This window comes from Lentinula edodes (genome assembly GCF_021015755.1).
Source record: "Lentinula edodes strain Le(Bin) 0899 ss11 chromosome Unknown C8R40scaffold_1, whole genome shotgun sequence".
NCBI lineage: Eukaryota > Fungi > Basidiomycota > Agaricomycetes > Agaricales > Omphalotaceae > Lentinula > Lentinula edodes.
Window position 1 is genome coordinate 1,466,185 of NW_025764307.1, and position 17,569 is coordinate 1,483,753.

At 45.4% G+C, this 17,569-nt stretch overlaps 6 protein-coding genes across 6 annotated transcripts; 4 read left to right on the forward strand and 2 right to left on the reverse strand.

Moving 5' to 3' along the window:
* Positions 1–773: 773 nt before the first annotated feature.
* On the forward strand, positions 774–2,123 carry C8R40DRAFT_1164791 (uncharacterized protein; the record flags this gene model as incomplete). Its single annotated transcript, XM_046230563.1, has 5 exons — positions 774–978; positions 1,031–1,653; positions 1,717–1,727; positions 1,783–1,926; positions 1,982–2,123. The coding sequence occupies 5 exons, from the start codon at positions 774–776 to the stop codon at positions 2,121–2,123; spliced, it is 1,125 nt and encodes a 374-aa protein (XP_046092457.1).
* Positions 2,124–5,938: 3,815 nt separating this feature from the next.
* Positions 5,939–6,696, forward strand: C8R40DRAFT_1164792 (uncharacterized protein; the record flags this gene model as incomplete). Its single annotated transcript, XM_046230564.1, has 4 exons — positions 5,939–6,047; positions 6,110–6,280; positions 6,335–6,529; positions 6,587–6,696. 4 exons carry the CDS (start codon positions 5,939–5,941, stop codon positions 6,694–6,696), a joined length of 585 nt encoding a protein of 194 aa, XP_046092458.1.
* Positions 6,697–8,938: 2,242 nt separating this feature from the next.
* C8R40DRAFT_35746 (uncharacterized protein) lies at positions 8,939–10,050 on the forward strand. Its single transcript, XM_046234822.1, has 4 exons — positions 8,939–9,231; positions 9,292–9,465; positions 9,538–9,744; positions 9,798–10,050. Exons 1-4 carry the CDS (start codon positions 9,099–9,101, stop codon positions 9,905–9,907), a joined length of 624 nt encoding a protein of 207 aa, XP_046092459.1. The 5' UTR covers positions 8,939–9,098; the 3' UTR covers positions 9,908–10,050.
* An 88-nt stretch (positions 10,051–10,138) lies between these two features.
* Positions 10,139–11,408, reverse strand: C8R40DRAFT_1032476 (uncharacterized protein; the record flags this gene model as incomplete). The annotated part of the gene is made up of 2 exons (XM_046223261.1): positions 10,139–10,234; positions 10,308–11,408. The coding sequence occupies 2 exons, from the start codon at positions 11,406–11,408 to the stop codon at positions 10,139–10,141; spliced, it is 1,197 nt and encodes a 398-aa protein (XP_046092460.1).
* A 257-nt stretch (positions 11,409–11,665) lies between these two features.
* Positions 11,666–13,967, reverse strand: C8R40DRAFT_1031160 (cytochrome P450; the record flags this gene model as incomplete). Its single annotated transcript, XM_046223146.1, has 13 exons — positions 11,666–11,834; positions 11,891–12,019; positions 12,080–12,166; positions 12,228–12,499; positions 12,559–12,590; positions 12,643–12,856; positions 12,928–13,070; positions 13,136–13,241; positions 13,300–13,365; positions 13,423–13,472; positions 13,535–13,652; positions 13,712–13,780; positions 13,845–13,967. Coding segments are annotated over 13 exons (1,578 nt in total), but the record flags the coding sequence as incomplete, so codon positions are not given.
* Positions 13,968–16,441: 2,474 nt separating this feature from the next.
* Positions 16,442–17,569, forward strand: C8R40DRAFT_35848 (RmlC-like cupin domain-containing protein). Its single transcript, XM_046234824.1, has 4 exons — positions 16,442–16,754; positions 16,825–16,878; positions 16,926–17,014; positions 17,084–17,569. The coding sequence occupies exons 1-4, from the start codon at positions 16,682–16,684 to the stop codon at positions 17,420–17,422; spliced, it is 555 nt and encodes a 184-aa protein (XP_046092462.1). The 5' UTR covers positions 16,442–16,681; the 3' UTR covers positions 17,423–17,569.

Below are 17,569 nucleotides of genomic sequence, written 5' to 3' on the forward strand. Positions count from 1 at the left end.
GCATTAGGGACCTCCCTGGACCTCCTAGGAACCCCACAAGGGTCACCATCTCGTCGTTCCAACCACTACTAGGTCATTCCCGTCCTCGGTCGCGGTTCCCGTAGCTCCCTTCGAGCTCCAGCCTGCTCCTAGCACGCTACAACATAAACCTTCGCATACCAAAACCTACCCTAAGACCCATTTTGACCCAGGTCTTACAGTGGGACAGTAGTGAAGTTATTAACAACACCGCCGTTACGCCGTTAGTCCCCGGAGAGCGAGAGTAGAGAGGGAGGAGCTAAGTAGCAGCCAGGTCGGAGCGGCAGTATTGCCGATGACGAGGAGCGAACCAGAGGACGTCTAAGTCCTAGGGTTATAGTAGAGAGTACTCCAAGGCGTTGAGCCTGAAGACTTAGAGAAGAGTTGAGTTGAGAAGGGAGATCTAAGTTGATCTAAGTTGATAATTAAACTGAGGAACTACAGTAGCGTACAGGCAGTATTTATATCTACGGAACGGCGCATCGGTGCGGAGCGCTAGACTAACTACTAGGAGCTATACGAGTAGTACCTGCAGGGTAGAGTAAAAGACAATAAGGAGAGACTAGAACGAAAGAGTAAAAGACAATAATGAGAGACTAGAACGAAAGGATATGTGTAGCGAGAAAGAACAATAGGAAGAGATTACAATAAGAGCAGATCTTCGGAGTACCGAGCGGCGGAATGGAGGCCCGCGGCATGGACTTGACAGTGTTAAACTCACCTCTCAAGAAGTGAAGCCCTTCGCTCGGACATTCATGGCCGCAATCAATCAGCTTTACCACCATCGGCTTGCACCCTCGAATTCCAGTAACCTCACCATGGAAGCGAGACGCTATATTACGAACACACTGCTCAGTACACACATCGAATTCAGATTTGCTCAAGATGAATGGAAAGTACGGCGATACATAACCCATAAGTACCCTGAATGGAATGCAAAGGATAAAACAAAGCTTACCCGTGCGTAATGTGTCCTCCAGCCGATATTGTATACTCAGTCCATTTTTTGTAGGTGGAATTCCCTCTATCAATAACTCTGGTAAACGCAAGGGTGATGAGATGTTGAAGAAAGAAAAGAAGAAATTAAGAACTGGAAAAGATAAGAATGCACCTCCGCTAGGCACAGAGATCATCGACCTAGACAACGATGAACTGATTGCAACACCAATAACCTCGGAAAAAGCTCAACCCACTTCAATTAGCAACTCAGTTCCTCAGTCGAGCCATCTCCAATCATCTGTCTCAAGTTTGTCTCCTCAGTTGAGCTTTCTTCAATCCTCTGTATCTGCCTCATCTTCTGCACCTGCTCGATCTACTGCTATTTATGCGGCCTCCATTTCTGTGGTAGCAACTTCCACTGCTCTTCTCTCGGATTCAACAAGTCTTGACAAAGTGATGGCCCCAAGCTTCAATGCCGTACCCTCTACAGCTATCTTGACCAGCAGCGAACATGCCCCATCTCCAATTGCACCCATCGAAGGTGACAAATCGCTGCCTGTGGGTGAACCTAACAAGGCTGTGAATTCAGTGGCTACATCAACCAATGGCGACCCAGCCCCACCTGAAACCGTGCTTATTGATGACAGCGGTGGAATTATCACAGCTTCAGATGAGCTATCATCTGCTCGGCGTTGTGTGAGTTCTCGTGATTCACTGTCCTTCATATTTCTGATACAGTTTCCTCCCTTTCCTTCATAGATTAATCCTTTGTAAGTCTTCATGCACTGTAATTCATTCAGAATTAAGTTTTGCTCATTTACTCAGGGCGGGTCTCACTATTCCATCAACTATATCACTTTTGCAAGCTCCTCCATCTCCGTCATCAAATCCTCTGACTACGATCTCAACTACTACGGCTCCAAAGCCAAAGAAGTTTGCCAGTGTTTCACCAAACCTGTTCAGTGCACGGTATTCATCCTTGTCCATTATAGGCAATTGTCATATACTGATCTTGACATTATAGGAATATGTATCTCAAAGAATACTTGGCCAATTCAGCAAATGTGCGGCTAACAACTGACGAATTCAAATGCATTTGGGATCAGAAGAAGAAGGACCCAGTCCTTGTCAAGGCAAGTACCATTACCTCATCTCCTTGGCCTTGAAATTCACTGATCCGCCATGTCAGAAATACACAGAAATTGGGAAGAATTGTAAATTGGGAATTTCGAGCGCCAGAGACAATGACAAGAACTAAAAGTAAGCTACTCTTATCACTTCATACTCTTTCAGTATATCTGATGCCAGTTCTCTATTAGCTTCGGTATTATACGTATTCAGTTCCACCATTCAGATTGACCCAGATATATATAGATGTGTATCGTAGTATAATGATCCAGATGTCACCAGAAATAGGTGGCTATTACTAGATATGTCCAGAAATCAACCCAGTACGATCTAGTTTTCCGCTGGAAAGGCAATAAAAACTGGACCGATACAGGCCTATCTAGCTAATTCTGAAACTGAGGATTTTCCAGTTAGACGCAGTTATTTCCAGATATATTTGGACCAGCCCAGAGCCGGTTTTGACTGGGAGTAAACACTAGTGACGGACCAACTTTTCCCGGCCGGGAAATATAAAGGGAAATGTTGGGGAGAAATTGTTGATTTCCCCTAAGTAATTAAATACTTTTCCCTGAGGATATTGATCAGATTTCACGTAAAGAAACAAGAAAATTTCCCGTTTGATCAATATTCTATTGATCGCGAGAGAAATTTTGTATTTCCCACAGGAGAAAGATATTCTTTCCCATAAAGTAAAGATAATCTTTCGCATTAGGTAAAGATAATCTTTTGCGTTAGGTAAATTTCACATTGCGCGCTTGTAAAATTTTCAATTTTACCATGGCGAAAACAAATAGGTCCAAGCACACCAAGCGTCTATGTGTGCTTGTAATATAGCCGCTCAAAGCTAGCAGTACTACAACTAAAGCGATTGCCTTATAATCGATTTATTAGCCATGGCATGGAAAGGGAAAGCATTTGAAAACATCTTTGGTATTGAAAGACGTCGAGCAGCATCTTCCAATCTTGACATTACGCAGGATCCTGCAACTAATAGGTGCCACTTAAGATGGGTGCTTGGACCTATTTGTTTTCGCCATGGTAAAATTGAAAATTTTACAAGCGCGCAATGTGAAATTTACCTAACGCAAAAGATTATCTTTACCTAATGCGAAAGATTATCTTTACTTTATGGGAAAGAATATCTTTCTCCTGTGGGAAATACAAAATTTCTCTCGCGATCAATAGAATATTGATCAAACGGGAAATTTTCTTGTTTCTTTACGTGAAATCTGATCAATATCCTCGGGGAAAAGTATTTAATTACTTAGGGGAAATCAACAATTTCTCCCCAACATTTCTGTTAAGATTATGCAGAGAGGTCTTAATACATGTGGTATATATAGTCCCAACCACCTATGACAATTATCCTGTCATAGTAGCCTTTTGGCTCAGTTGGATTTTGTGTTAGTGGTTGGGCATGAATTTCACAGTATGACAGGATCCACAAGGTCACCGGTTCAAACCGGGCTGCTCTCAGTTTACCTCTTAGGCAGCTCTTTGATCAGGTGGCTTAAAGGGCCTGGGAAACCCTTGGGGCTGTGCTGTACATTAAGCATGTGACCTGTTGAAGTGGCAATTTCGGAGTTTCATCTCCATTTGGGTGATTTCTTCTCACCAATTCTGGGACTTCCATGTCCAATCTTTCGGGTCTTCCATGGCCAATTCAATTGCACTTCAAGGGTTCAGTGCCTAAAGGGGGGGCACTGTTAAGATTATGCAGAGAGGTCTTAATACATGTGGTATATATAGTCCCAACCACCTATGACAATTATCCTGTCATAGTAGCCTTTTGGCTCAGTTGGATTTTGTGTTAGTGGTTGGGCATGAATTTCACAATTTCCCTTTATATTTCCCGGCCGGGAAAAGCTGGTCCGTCACTTGTGAAAGCGACCGAGGGACCAGCAGGGTCTGAACTTGGCACAATTATCATGCATGGATCGCCCCTTCGGGCAACATTCGGTAACATTCCGAGATATTCTCTGAAGCTATGTATATCCCCCCATCCGAGCCCTGAGACCTGGTCTCTAGAACGTTTTGTAGTACCGTGCACTCCAAATCCAATCCAACTTGACTTTCGCTTAAGCTATCTTTACCTACATACCACGACGGTCACTTCACACATCATTCTCACCGCCGTTCTGGCTGCCGGGACCGACGTACTCGCTATCCCCATTGTCTCCATGGGCGGCACCCTTCCTCCTCCTTCTAAATGTTGGATAATTGAGAGGAGTCAAAATAGCGGAATGTTTCGGGACATGCTTGGTCCATTTCTTCTTGCGCGCAGCCAAGCTTGCATCTTCCTCGATGTTTCTCACCATAAATCTGGAGCTGAAGGCCTGATGGACTGACGGACTGACGATTCATTTGGCCAATTCAAACTTTTGATGCTGTGACGGCTACTTGCTGCGTGGAAGAAAAGGAGATGGCATGTCGATGAATCTTCAAACAATGAATAGATAGATAGTATGTCGCAGGCATGACCGTTTGTTATCTACTTATTGATCTTTTAAATAAGCAGAATCTGGATTCCCTGAATTTCTCTTAGCGTTCACATCCTTCTCTTTCGCTACTACTTACTGTAAGCTTCTATAAGGGCCTTCTTCACCGCTGTGCACATTCTGACTCACACGGTTATCTTAACGAACAACAAGTACACACATATATTGCATCGAGCGATGAAAGGTGGCGTATTGAGTACACTGTAAGTAATGAGGCTGTCCAAGATCAGCCAAGATGTCATCGTCATCTCCAGGCTCCCCTGCAAAAACTGCAATTGGTGAAGGGTTTTTGTTTCAACTCGGTTGTTGTCTGTCTGGAGGGATCATCGACCGAAGCCGAAGGGATAGGTTGGAAGAAAGGAGTATGTGAGACCAGTCTCAGTCTGAGGTAATGCCGTCTTGGTCCTTTTCTCTCTGTGCGTTTTTGCGTTACCGATTCTACAGCCGCTTACTACAACATCTCTGAGTAGACACTCCTGTTTATTAAAATGCTTGATATACCGACTGCCTCCGATTCCCTTGAAAGCCGTCCTGAATTTCAGCCAAGTTGTCTTCTTCACAATCTTCCACCTGCCGCAAAAATGTTCATCGATTATCCCAACGAATCTCATGCATATGAGCAGATATGAGCTTATTCAGAGCGACAGAAGAACTAGCAAAGATGGTAGCCGAGTCGGATTTGAACTGGGCATCATGGATCATCATCGTCCCCATCTTTTTTTCCAGTCTCGAACTCTCCTCCCCCATTTCCTCCCCTCCCAACCACTTACCTTCAGCGTGACTTCTGGAAAATTCCAATTGGATTCCTGACAGCAGCAATACAATGTGGTCAAGTTCATCAGCTAGTTCCAGCCTGGGTCCCGCCATCACTGCGAGTGGCCTCAGTATATCTGGCATCCAAGGTGGATTTTCCATCGACTCCTCCAAAATCCGCTGACAGTCTTTTGCTTTTCTCCATAACACGCCTGAAGGTTCGTCAGTCGACACCTCTCAACCGCTCGGTTAATTCATCCTTCAGATTCTTAGCGTATATCACGCATACGAGTGCTCAGAATCCAGAGCGACAGACTGCGACAGAGTGACCAGAAGACAAGGTAGCCGAATCGGACCTGAATACCATGCTGAGCAGCTTGAACCATCATCACCCCCAATCACCCCCATCCTCCCCTTGCAACCGCTCGCTTCCAGTTGCGCGTCCTTCCGAAAACTTCCAAAATAGTATAAGAGAACAACAGTTCCCCCAGTTCATATACTTAGAGCTGGACTCCTAAAATTTTAGTGCCGTGCACATCCGATATCCACTCCATCTTCATTCAAGCTCTTTCCACCCACTCCAAATCTCTCTGACATTCACGATGGTCAATTCATGCTCTATTCTCACTGCCCTTCTCGTCGTCGGGACTGTTGTACTCGCTGTCCCTATCGTCCCTGAGGGTATTGCCAGTACTGGGATGTCTGAAGGCAGTACGTATCTGTACGGTTACCTTACTATGACAAGCTCTGACTTTCTGAGGTTTTGGAAGTAGTCGGATTTCAGCCAAGAAGCAGAAGCATGGATCCAGGATACAGCGAACCCGGTCTCCCAATCAGAACGAGGCAGCATGATGATATTTCACGAGGACCCCCAGCTGCTGAAGGCAGGCCTGGTCCACAACCATCAAGGTCATTTCAACGTCGTGATCCCAAAGGCATAGCTCGTTCCATTCAACTATACAATTCTCAATCTCATTCCGCTTGCTAAAATTCACTAGATCAGGAAATGCTGGACTACGTCAAGAAGTACCCAGTACTTCCCCCGAAATACAAACAGATAGTGGAACAAGTTGACCATATGATGCATACAGGAAAATCCGATTCTCATCCAGACAAAACGACTGCTGCTTTTCAAAATATCCTCAAAGTAGGCTCCATGTACGAACTTATCAAGATGTACATAGAGCAGAATGGTACGTCTCCCTTAATTCAATCATTTCTGGGGGTTCTACTCATATTCTGTTTTCTAGGTCCGAGTGGGACTAGTCCTATAAAACTGGAAAGAATTCGTGGCGGTTTTGAGAGAGGGGAAGATTTGGATGTACTCGCACGTATAGCAAATACACCAAACTCGGAATAAATTGGAGGAATTGCCCTGTACGTGGAGATCTTCCTTTCAGGGATGAGTCTAAGATTTCCATTGATGTATGAGTTCGATATCCAGATACAACGTAGTTTAATCTGAAATCAACTTTGGATTCTGGAGTTCAAGATCTGTCGTGTTTATCCCGTCCAGAAGCAGCATTTTGAAAGAGAGCCCAGAGGGCTGTAAGCATTGAAATACTGAAGGGGTGTTGGAGAGGTATCATGGACCTATGTATGGAGAGGGTCTCGGAGAGAGTTCCCAGTTGTCCAGGAATGTCTGGATCGTTTCTTGGACAAATAACAACAAACCATTGTCTAAAGCTTTGATGAGTCTCTTTCCTCCACACCACCGCTCTCAAACCCCCGGTAGAGACAGTAGGCAAAGGTGTTGTTACTACAAAATGAGCCCAAGGAATGGTAGACAATCCACAGTGTCTACACGGCATTGAACAAGTTTTGCAGCTTCCGGGATGCTTTCTGACCGGCACTAACAAGAAGAGACAAGAAGTGTATAATATTGCCCGGCACAGTACGGCAATTGTTTCCCTCATCTCTTCAGGGTGCTCTCGAACTCCTTGCCATAGCTTGCCATCGTATTGTCTGCAACCAGCTCAAGCAATATTGAGCCTTGGAAGACAATGGTTCCCGTCACCGCTGCGAGTGGCCTCAGTATATGTGTTGTCCAAGGATAGGATAGGATAGGATATGAATTATACTGGCGAGGTCCGATTCCCGAACAACCAGTTTACCATGTACTGTACAATATTACATGATGTTGTACAATAATGGAACACACATATCTAATACAGGGGGGCGATTATGATCATCCATGTCCTGGTTATTGAAGGGAAAAGCGGAAAAAAACCCCTCCCATGGTATCATGAATTACACGGTCTTCCCTGCCTCAATATGCATGCAGTGTGTCACTCCAGCCAATATATTTCAACTGCATAGAATACTTCCAACACCTCATGCACATACTTTGCCAGCAACCCCACAACCCTCTTATCTGCCAGTAACTCCCTAAAGAGCTCCCATCCATCCCCATAGTGCCTTGCAAAATGGGGTATCTCCTGTATTACCCTTTGCATAAAGGCTTTCCTCAGCTGTATGACCTTGCAGCTGTTGCTGCATTCAAACAAAACATGTGCCCCATCTTCCACTTTTTCCCTACACATTCTACACAGTCTTTTATCATGCTGCAAGGTGAATCTTTCATTGACTTCTCCAAAATCAGCTGATAGTCTTTTACTTCTCTAGACTCTCAATAACACGTCTGAAGATATTACTCTTGCTTTCATAACTATTCACTCCCGAAGAGGATAAGGGTTCATCAGTCGACACCTCATCAATCACTCACTTACTTCATCCTTCAGAATCTTAACAAAGCATGACAGGTCCCTCGCTGAGCCATATTATTTTTTTCGAAACCGAAGATGCGTAAGTAGACGTTGGTCAATCACTATTCTTACGCCAAGGTTTTTTACAAGTGTAGCTCAAGAGGTGAACCAAATTGATGGAGTTTTATTATGTATTTCTAACTCTAACAGTTCAATCCATTTCAACTGTGTGTATGCATATAATACTGCTCCATATATGTTAATGAGACTGTCTGGCAAACTTGGAATCAGAGGGGGATGTCCAAAGCTACACGGCTGGTTCATGCATTTCATTCCCCGAACCAGTTGATACTTATCTCTTCAGTTCGGTTTGATCGTGAGCAGCTACCGACAGCTTCTACCGCTATTCTACCTCACATTGCTGATGCGCGAGAATCTGTGGGCATGTAGCGATAATGATTGATCATGCGAACTTATCTCATGATCAGGTAGTGATCAGGCCTCTAATTCTACCATCCTTCAATCACTTCCAATCACCAACTCTCCGTCGCATGACGATGGCCCCCTTTCACATCTCCTACAATGCCTTGAACTCTGTTGCTCCTATAGGAAAGGAAAGGATAAACCGACACGGTCCCATTGAGAAACTGCTCATAGTGTGCTCTTTATTCCCCAGGAAGCTTTATCGACAAGTCAATTTCTTCACAGTTCACACTTGCCGCAGAAGATCTGCTGAATATCACGCAAATAGGTAGTCAACTGTAGTCAAGCCAAAAGGTCTCATAGCGACGGAGGGGCCTGGAGGGGCTCGGAGGGGACCAGTAGAGATTGGTAAAGGATGATAACCGAGCCGGACCTGAACTTGGCACGATCATCATGCATCCTGCATGGATCACCCCTTCGGGCAACATTCGGTACATTGCGAGATATTCTCTGAAGCTATGTATAAAAGAGTACCTACTTCCCCCCATCCGAATCCTCAGAGCTGGTCTCTAGAGCATTAGTACCGTGCACTTCAAATCCGATATTTTCGCTCAAGCTATCTTTACCTACCACGATGGTCAATTCACGCATCATTCTTACCGCCATTCTCGCTGCCGGGACTGTCGTACTCGCTATCCCTGTTGCCCCCACGGGCGTCACCGGTATCGGGATAACTGAAGGCACCCTTCCTCCTCCTTCAGAAGGCGGTATGTGTTTGTACAAGAAACTTACCATTCTAAGCTCACGTTGTACCGCTCTTCTTAAAGATGCCAAAGGAGTTTCTGCACCGGGTGGATCACATCCTGGAGTCGGGGACACACAGGTCGGACTCAGTGAACCCAACTTGTTTGAAACTACGGCCGCACAAGGACAAGTTACATCTGCTGAAGGCAGGTCTGGCCCAAAGCAATTAAGGTCATTCGATCGTCGTGGCCCCAACGGTATAACCTTTTACTATCCTTCCTTTCGAACGTATGAATCCTCATTTATTTTGCTCGTCATGATGCAAACAGAATCGGCGATAGAATTAGCTTGGCAAAGGCTGAACGTTGTCAAGAACTACAGCCCACTGCACGAAAATTACCAGAAGATGGTGGAACAGGACGAAAAGATTATGAAAGCATACAGTGCTACGGTTGAGGAAACACAGAGTGCAATTGAAAATGGCAACAAAATAGTCCACCTCAGTCTCATTATTGAGCATTTTGTGCAGAAGAACGGTATGCCTTCATTGCTATGATTGTTCGAGAGAATCTATATATTCTGTTTCTAGGTCCGAAAGGTAAAACTAATTCCGAAATACTTGGACAAATCCGCGAGGGTTTCAAGAATGGGGAGGACGTGGACAAGCTCTGGGGACTTGCAGTACAAGGAGCCAAGTAGACCCACTCGCACCTTGGTCATCCTATGGCAGTGACTCCAATTTGAAGCTAGAGTATGGCAGGATGTATTTAGCTGAACGTCTGATTAAATTCAGTGAATATGTAAACGTATGCAAGAGCACTTCTCTATATACTTGCCCTTCGAATTCAATATTGCATGAGCAAGCTTTCCATGGATTTCCTTCATCTGTAGTACCCTCTGAACAGCCCCAATTAACAATATAGTCTGAATTTACGCTAACTTCGCTTCAATCATCATCCTCTCGAAATCCTGCAAATCCATAGATTTATCTGGAGTAGTCGAAAACACCTCTAACATCTCTAGCATCTGGATTTGCGCAAAGGCAATATTCAAATTAGTCCGGAACGAACAAGTTGAAAATAAGTTGAAGCTCGATCACCTCCTCGGCTTTGAGTTTCTCCCCAAGCAGCTTCGCCACTCTCTGAATATCAGCGAGCAGAATCCTACGCGTTGGAAGGTCGTCCTTTGCGTCGGGGAAGAACAATCTGAATGCTTCCAGACAAGTGGCTTTCTGACGCGCAGTCAGTCGTCTGGTCCTTGAGTTAGTCCTTTCTTGATCATCGTCAGTATCTTCACCGGCATCCGAATCAGTCTCGGCAGTTTTAAAACGAGTACCACGCGTTCGGCGTTTGCCGCCTGCAACAGAGACGGGAGAGTGACGTCGGGTGGACCTGGACTTGAATCTTGTTGCGGAGGAAGGTCCAGGTTTGTAATCGTCATCGGATTCGGGTTCGTCGTCATATCGCATATCGGCATCATCCTCGGCATCCTCTTCCACATATTCCCCATCTCCTCCAGGGCTCCCTGACTGCCTTCGACTTCCATCAGCCATGCTATCATCGCCTACACCCGGTTCAAGTAATATTGTACACACTGCACGCCAATCCGCTCGCGTGACTGCTAAATTATCGTCGGTCCGAGAACCATCGTGGTTGTCCCATCCAGACGCGGCGTTTCTAAAGATAGCGAGAACTTGTTCGTCGTCAGGAGGTAGATCAAGGAGTTGGAGGGCTGTAGGAATGGAGGAGAGCGGTATTTGAGAAGAGTCATGGACTTCTGGAAGGGAGAACGGTTCAGAATCATTAACACCCTCGTTTTCTTGCTCGTCTTCGCGTACAAACCCCCCTGCAGAGGTATTAGACGTATTGACGTCTATTATGAATCCTCCTCCTCCTTCTCCATCACCGTTTCTAGCAACATCAGTGTCATTCAAGATGAACCCTCCGCCACCTTGACCATTGTCTACGGCCACATAACGCTTGGGAATGTCCACGATAAATCCACCTCCAGAATCTACAGTCAATTCAGTGTGCGTCGATATTTTCCGTCTCTTCAACGGAGGTTCTGCTGAATCCAAATCACTGTGACGGCTTGTGGTAACTTCCAAGGAATGGGCGTGTTTGATAGCTGAGAGAAATGCGGCGTCTATGCGGCGTTGGATATGTTGCGGGAGAGTGAAGAACGCCTGGTCGTGGTCCATGTCGTACCAGTGAGGCTGGGCACCTGAGTCATACACAGGAAGCGCGTTTAGCACGTGCTCAAGTGAGCTCTTGCAAAGACAGTCCAATTGATAAATCAAGGTTCATAATTTCTTGTAATTTATACGCAGAACGTTTGGATGCAAAAGATTAAGAAATGATAATTAAGGAGGGGTTCTCTTCAAGAAATTCAGTTACGTATCACTAATTTCGAAGGTCGACGAATTTTACGGACAAGCTACCGAAGGTTTGAAGTCCTTCATGATTGTACATAAGGCTTTACCCAGAGAGGAAGTTGACTTCCCTTCTCAGGTTCACTCTTCAGGTGAATGCGTCGAACGATGCTTGATTTACCGACGATATCCTCGGGGGATACCGCGAGTTCGAACTCAAAGGCTCGGATGAGTACAAATAGTAAAGCTTTCATTCTGTCCCAAAGCTTCGTAAGTGATTGTCAAAAGATTGGCAGCTAAATTCAACACACTCGACCAGAGAGAATCTATAACCAATACAGGCGTGGGCTCCTCCTAAGAAGGACAGCATGTTGCCCCAAACTCCGGGGATTGATGCAACAGTGCTCGGGACCCCACCAGGTGTCAACCACCGTTCAGGTCTAGGGTAAACGCTCCATTAGAGGAGATCATGTTTAGAACTGATATGTATGGCCACTTACTTGAAATCCCTAGCATCTTCCCCCCATAAAGCCTTCGATCTGTTCACGGCCAGAACAGGGATGTTGAAGAGATCACCTTTACGGACCCTACACGATGCAGTATTTCAGATAGTGTTCAAACATACTTTGTACACAACAAGCTACTGACCGAATATCATTATGCACTTCGCCGTTCTTATCAGTGAATGGCACACCCAACGGTAGGATGTCGTCCTTCATTGCAACCCTCTCAGTGCCAGTGACAGGCGAGTACACACGTAGAGTCTCCCGGACTACAGCATCGAGATACGGCAAGGAGTTGAGAATATCCATGGATGGGCTTTCAGTCGAGACTTGTAAGAGTTCCCCACGCAATTTACACTGAATCTCCTTGTCTTGGGTCAGAGCATACAGCGCCCACGTTACAGCCGTCGATGTCGTCTGAGTAGAGTTCAATTATCCACAGGACACGTCAAGCCAGAACCAAAAATCATATTCACCTCATGACCTGCGACTAGGAACGTCGGAACCTCTGAAAACCTTTCTGTCAACAAATAAGGTCGCTGACTTAACCGGTCACATACGAGAAATAACGTCCTCGTCGCTCATTTTCTGGTGTTCAAGGATATCCTTGCTCATGTTAGACCGGACCAACAACGATAATAAATCTCTTGCACGCCAACCATCTCCTTTTTCTCCTGTTGCAGCGAGGTGTTCTTTGCTTTGCCGGAGAAGATCTCGGCCGATACGTTCCATAGTGACCTGGGCTTCTTTCTTGACAGAATCAGAGGTTGAAGGCTGGAAGATGGGTAGTAAATGTACTCGGTAACTACTAACGCTTCTGCGATGTCAGAGAACGAGGTACGCACAAATACACGTAGCAGAGGGAAAAGGCCTTGCAAAACATCATTCCATAACGTGAAGCGAGAAGAAATTCCAAATATAACAGAAAACGCTTTGCTCAATTCATCGGGTTCGGTGGAATCGAGCGCGTTGAATCGATGGTTGAAACCTTTGGATAACGACGTGAGTAATTAGGAGTAATTGTAGAGTATGTATAAAAAGGGCCTGTGATACCTGCTCGACCTATTACATCCAACGTCATTCTACTAAGCCACGATTGGACATCAACACGGACTGGCCCATTATCTGCTCCTATCTGGGACAACCATATATCCCTCAGCTAAAGAACGGGACATCAGAGAGCAGGTCCGAGGAATGAATTTGCGTCCTTCACACACATGAAGTGATTCATCAACGAATATCTCAGTCAATTCACGTATTTGTGCTACGCCAAAAGCAGGGTTCTGTAGTGCATGAATCATTTACCTTGGAACAATCTGTGTTTGGGAGAAGGGACTGACCATGACTTTACGCTGGCGCCTGTGTTCATCTTCCTCCTGTACGAGGATACCTAGCAGGTACCCATTATGTTTTCAGCTTGGAATTAGCACAACACACCGAAAGACGAGTTACCTGACCCAACAACGTTTTTCAAAATCCAATTCCGCAAGGCTTCCGGCTTTTGATAGTCATAACCACTCATAAGGATGTGGTTCAAAGCCACAGTATCCACCGTATACAGACGTTTTCCCTATAGCACCCTTGCTGTCACTAACCATCAATATTGAAGACGTCGATTCTATCACTTACGAGGAACCACTTATAAGCAAACGTCGTTCCATACTCTTCAACCCATTTCTCTTGTGTGACAGAGGTTTCCTTTTCATCCGTGTTCAGAGTGGATCAGCAATCCATCATCCAAGATCTGGGGTTGACCACTCACAGCATCTTGGATCTCCTTCGAATTTCCATAAATCCAACTGGAATTCGGTGGACCAGGCAGGGCGTTCAAAGGAGAGGTGGCTTCCCTATAGAGGTATTGGGCCAACAAGAACAGCCCATAGACTCCTAGAGTCCCGAAAATCGAGGCAAGAATTTGAAGGGAGGCATCAGTTGAACTTTAGTGTTGGAGTAATCAGATTTGAGTCAAAATAAAAGCAGAGTTTGAGATGAGTTGAATCGCAGAGCTAGAGTGATTCCACACTTTATACTAGTTGACGGAAAGTCAACGTGGTCTGAACTGCGCCGAAGCTGATCGTGTCTGAATATGTTCAGAATTCACGGGTCTAACTCTCCGGTTTGAGAAGTTGCCGAAATGTATGCCCCCAAGAATTGAATAATTCTTTACTGGTTATCACAGAGAAATTTCACAATACGTGCTGGCTATGTATACTTGAAAAACTTATCAGCATTTAATCCGAGCGCACAGTGACAATAGAACCTAGGCTATTTCGATCTTCTACCTGTCTCTTTATCTATCAAGGCCGCAAGCATGTCGACTTCCTCTGTACCTCTCATAGGTGCCATTTCTCGAAAGAGTTTCTCTGCCATTCCGACGAGCACGAGGTGCAAGTCATGCACCTCTGCGAAGATAGGTATACATCATCTTCATCTTAGATCCAGGAACTCCGCGATCGTGATTGGGATGAAGGTCGCGTCACAGCCGATTCGCAGGTTTTATGACGGGAATGGGAGATAGTGCTCGAGAGGGGAAGATTTGAGCTTAGGGATTATGGTGAAAGAGGCTTGTCGTGTTTGACAAAGGCTAAATGTCAGGTATTCGACGTTGATAACTAGCGGTGGACAAAAGGTGAAGGCATTTTGGCAAAATCCACTTAACAGATTGAGACGCGCGTTCAGACCTTGTTCAGGGCAAATAAGAAGAGAAGCGCACCAATAATATCTTGCTCTCACTGTCAGAAAGCTTACTCTGAATTGGGTCAACTTATTTCCTCTTTGCTCTCGAGGAGTCTCCCAGTCTGCAGCATATCTCTTAATAGCTTCATTGGGCACTGCCGAGCTGATATAAGAGACATCTTCCTTGACTCTTGTTCAATTCTGATTTCTGGAGCTGACTGATCGTGAGCTGTTCCCGACATGCATGGTGGTACAGGCGTAGATGAGATATATGTAATAAGCGCTCATGAAAGAACTTGTTCAGTTGCCGGCCGGAATGAGTGCATCACCGCAAACGCTTAATTGTTCGCGCTGTCGATGTATGGAATTTCACCGGCACCTTTCATGTGAGTCTGTACGTCTTTTTTGAAATAATCTCGGACTCGTTAAATTTTCTAATCGATATTTGAGAAATCCGAGGACACCTGTCATGAACTGTAACAGACTAGAACAGACTGTAACAGTAATGTTCATCCTCATGCATTTAACATTAGATCGGAAAAACTTAGCACATGGAGAAGAACATCCCCAATGTTTCGAGGTTTCAAGACAAGTAGCTCTCTAACGTGAAGTCAGTCGTCAGATCCTTAAACTATTCCCTTATTGATTAACTGATTATCCTTAACTACATCATGAGTCGGAATTTACATCGGTATTCGAATTGAGTCGACGTCCTTGAACTATCGCCAGCTATCACCACCCATTCGACCTTTACCATCTGAACCAGATGCCTCGGAGGATATGACGTGAGCGGATGTCGGTTGGACCTATGCTATAATCACCTGCATTCAATATGGTACATACCTGCACGCCCCTGCACGCCCGTGAGACTGCCCAGTTACCGTCAGTTTTCTACCGGCATGGGTATCCCCCTCAAAGCAGCATTTCGAAGATGGCGAGGACTTATTCATCGTCAGGATATACAATGAAGAGCTGGAGTGTCAAAGGGATGGAATTTGGTCGGAGCTGGTCGGAGGCATCATGGCCGGAGCGCTGCCCAAAGATCGTAGCTTCCTTGCTCACTTCCTGAAAAGCCTGCACGCCATTTCTGAGATGCTCTTCATGATTTCCAAGGCGCGTGGTTCAGGAATAGTCTGGCTATGTAGCCGTCTTGTGATTCACGAAATAACAGAGGAACAGGGATTGAACAGAAGCCACGTAGATTTGGCTCATCACTTCTTCATCCATTGCATCGTTGGTGAAAATCGTCAACCTCGATGAAAGTTCTTGCAGACGATGTTTGACCGAAGGTGTGCGTGGTAATAGCGAGATGAACGCTCTGACTCAGAGACAAGATGTATCAGATGACGGCGCTGGCGGCGGCGGGCGCAGACACAAGAATATATCTTGGAACCTTTCCACCTCCCTTAACCTCCTACTGAACCGACCTCTACAGCATGTCATTTTTTTTCGAATTTCATCAGGTCCTCCCTATCTCTCCGAACGCGCTATCTCTAAATGCGATAACCTGGACGATAATCTTGCTAACTTGACAAGATTGGCCTGTCCAGGCTCGAACCGGCTGAGACAAATGTTGGTTATATTGGTGGATATGAGGAGACACATGAGGAGGCAATATTCCACGGCCAAATCTAGATGAAAGTCAAACCTCTGCTGCGGGTAAAAATAAGAGTATGTCAATCGAAGAAGGGAGGATACTGCCTACAAGAACCAAAGTGAATGGATGTTGTTATAGTGTCGACTTGGGGATGTAGAGCTCGCTCAGCACCCAGCGCCCAGAGTACCCCGAGTGGCCGATTCATTTATCAGATTCGCCTTACCTCAAGGAGCAATTGCCAATACCGATAAAACGGCCGAGTTTTTTTCAGATCGGAAAATCCTAGCTCATCCTTCTCCCCATCTTACGAAGGCAATAAGACCATCATGTCGTCGAGCAGCTGGACCCCCACGGACATCCTTATCCATGATCTTCAACTACAGAAGCATCCTGAAGGCGGTGAGCACAAATTGATTCAAAGATGGTGCATTATCCTTACATTGTTTGAACTTTGTTTCTGCTATGTCAGGGTACTTCGCAGAAACCGATCGTCAGGTTACCCAAGTGCTATCACCATTTTCCAGTGAGTAAAACTGGTCGCCCGTGAATAATTTGTTGAAACATACACAGGGAACGAACCTCGTCCTTTGGGAACCTCAATATACTATCTACTCACCAAAGATAGTCCAAGCGGTGTAATCCATATGAACAAGTCTGTTGTAAGTCAGCCATGGTCAATCGACCAATCGAGACCAAACACCCTAATCTCTGTCGCCACGTTTCCATAGACGTACCACATTTTACACCAAGGTCGTGCAGAATATACTCTGATATACCCCACCAACCCGCCTACAATTGAGAAACATATCATCGGGACTAACGTCAGCGCTGGTGAGAGTCGCCAGCTTCTCGTTGGCACCGGGGTGTGGAAAATGTCTCGTCTTTTACCGGAGGATATGGATCATGGCTGCTTGATAACTGAAGTCGTTGTCCCAGGTTTCCACTGGGAGGATCACCAGTTTCTAACAAAAGGGGGACTTCATGAGTTGCTCGAAAATGTGAAAGGGGAAGAGAAGGAGACAATAATGAAACAGTTGGAGAAGCATGTAAAGGGTAGAGGAGCATGAATTTTGTTACTTCTCCCATCCTTCAGATATATCCTTACTTTACAAAAGTAAATACGTCGATTTAGAACCATCTCCTCTCTCTCTGTAACATCGTCGGTGCAGTATGACCGTCCACTAATACTCATAGACCATGGACAGTACATCGTT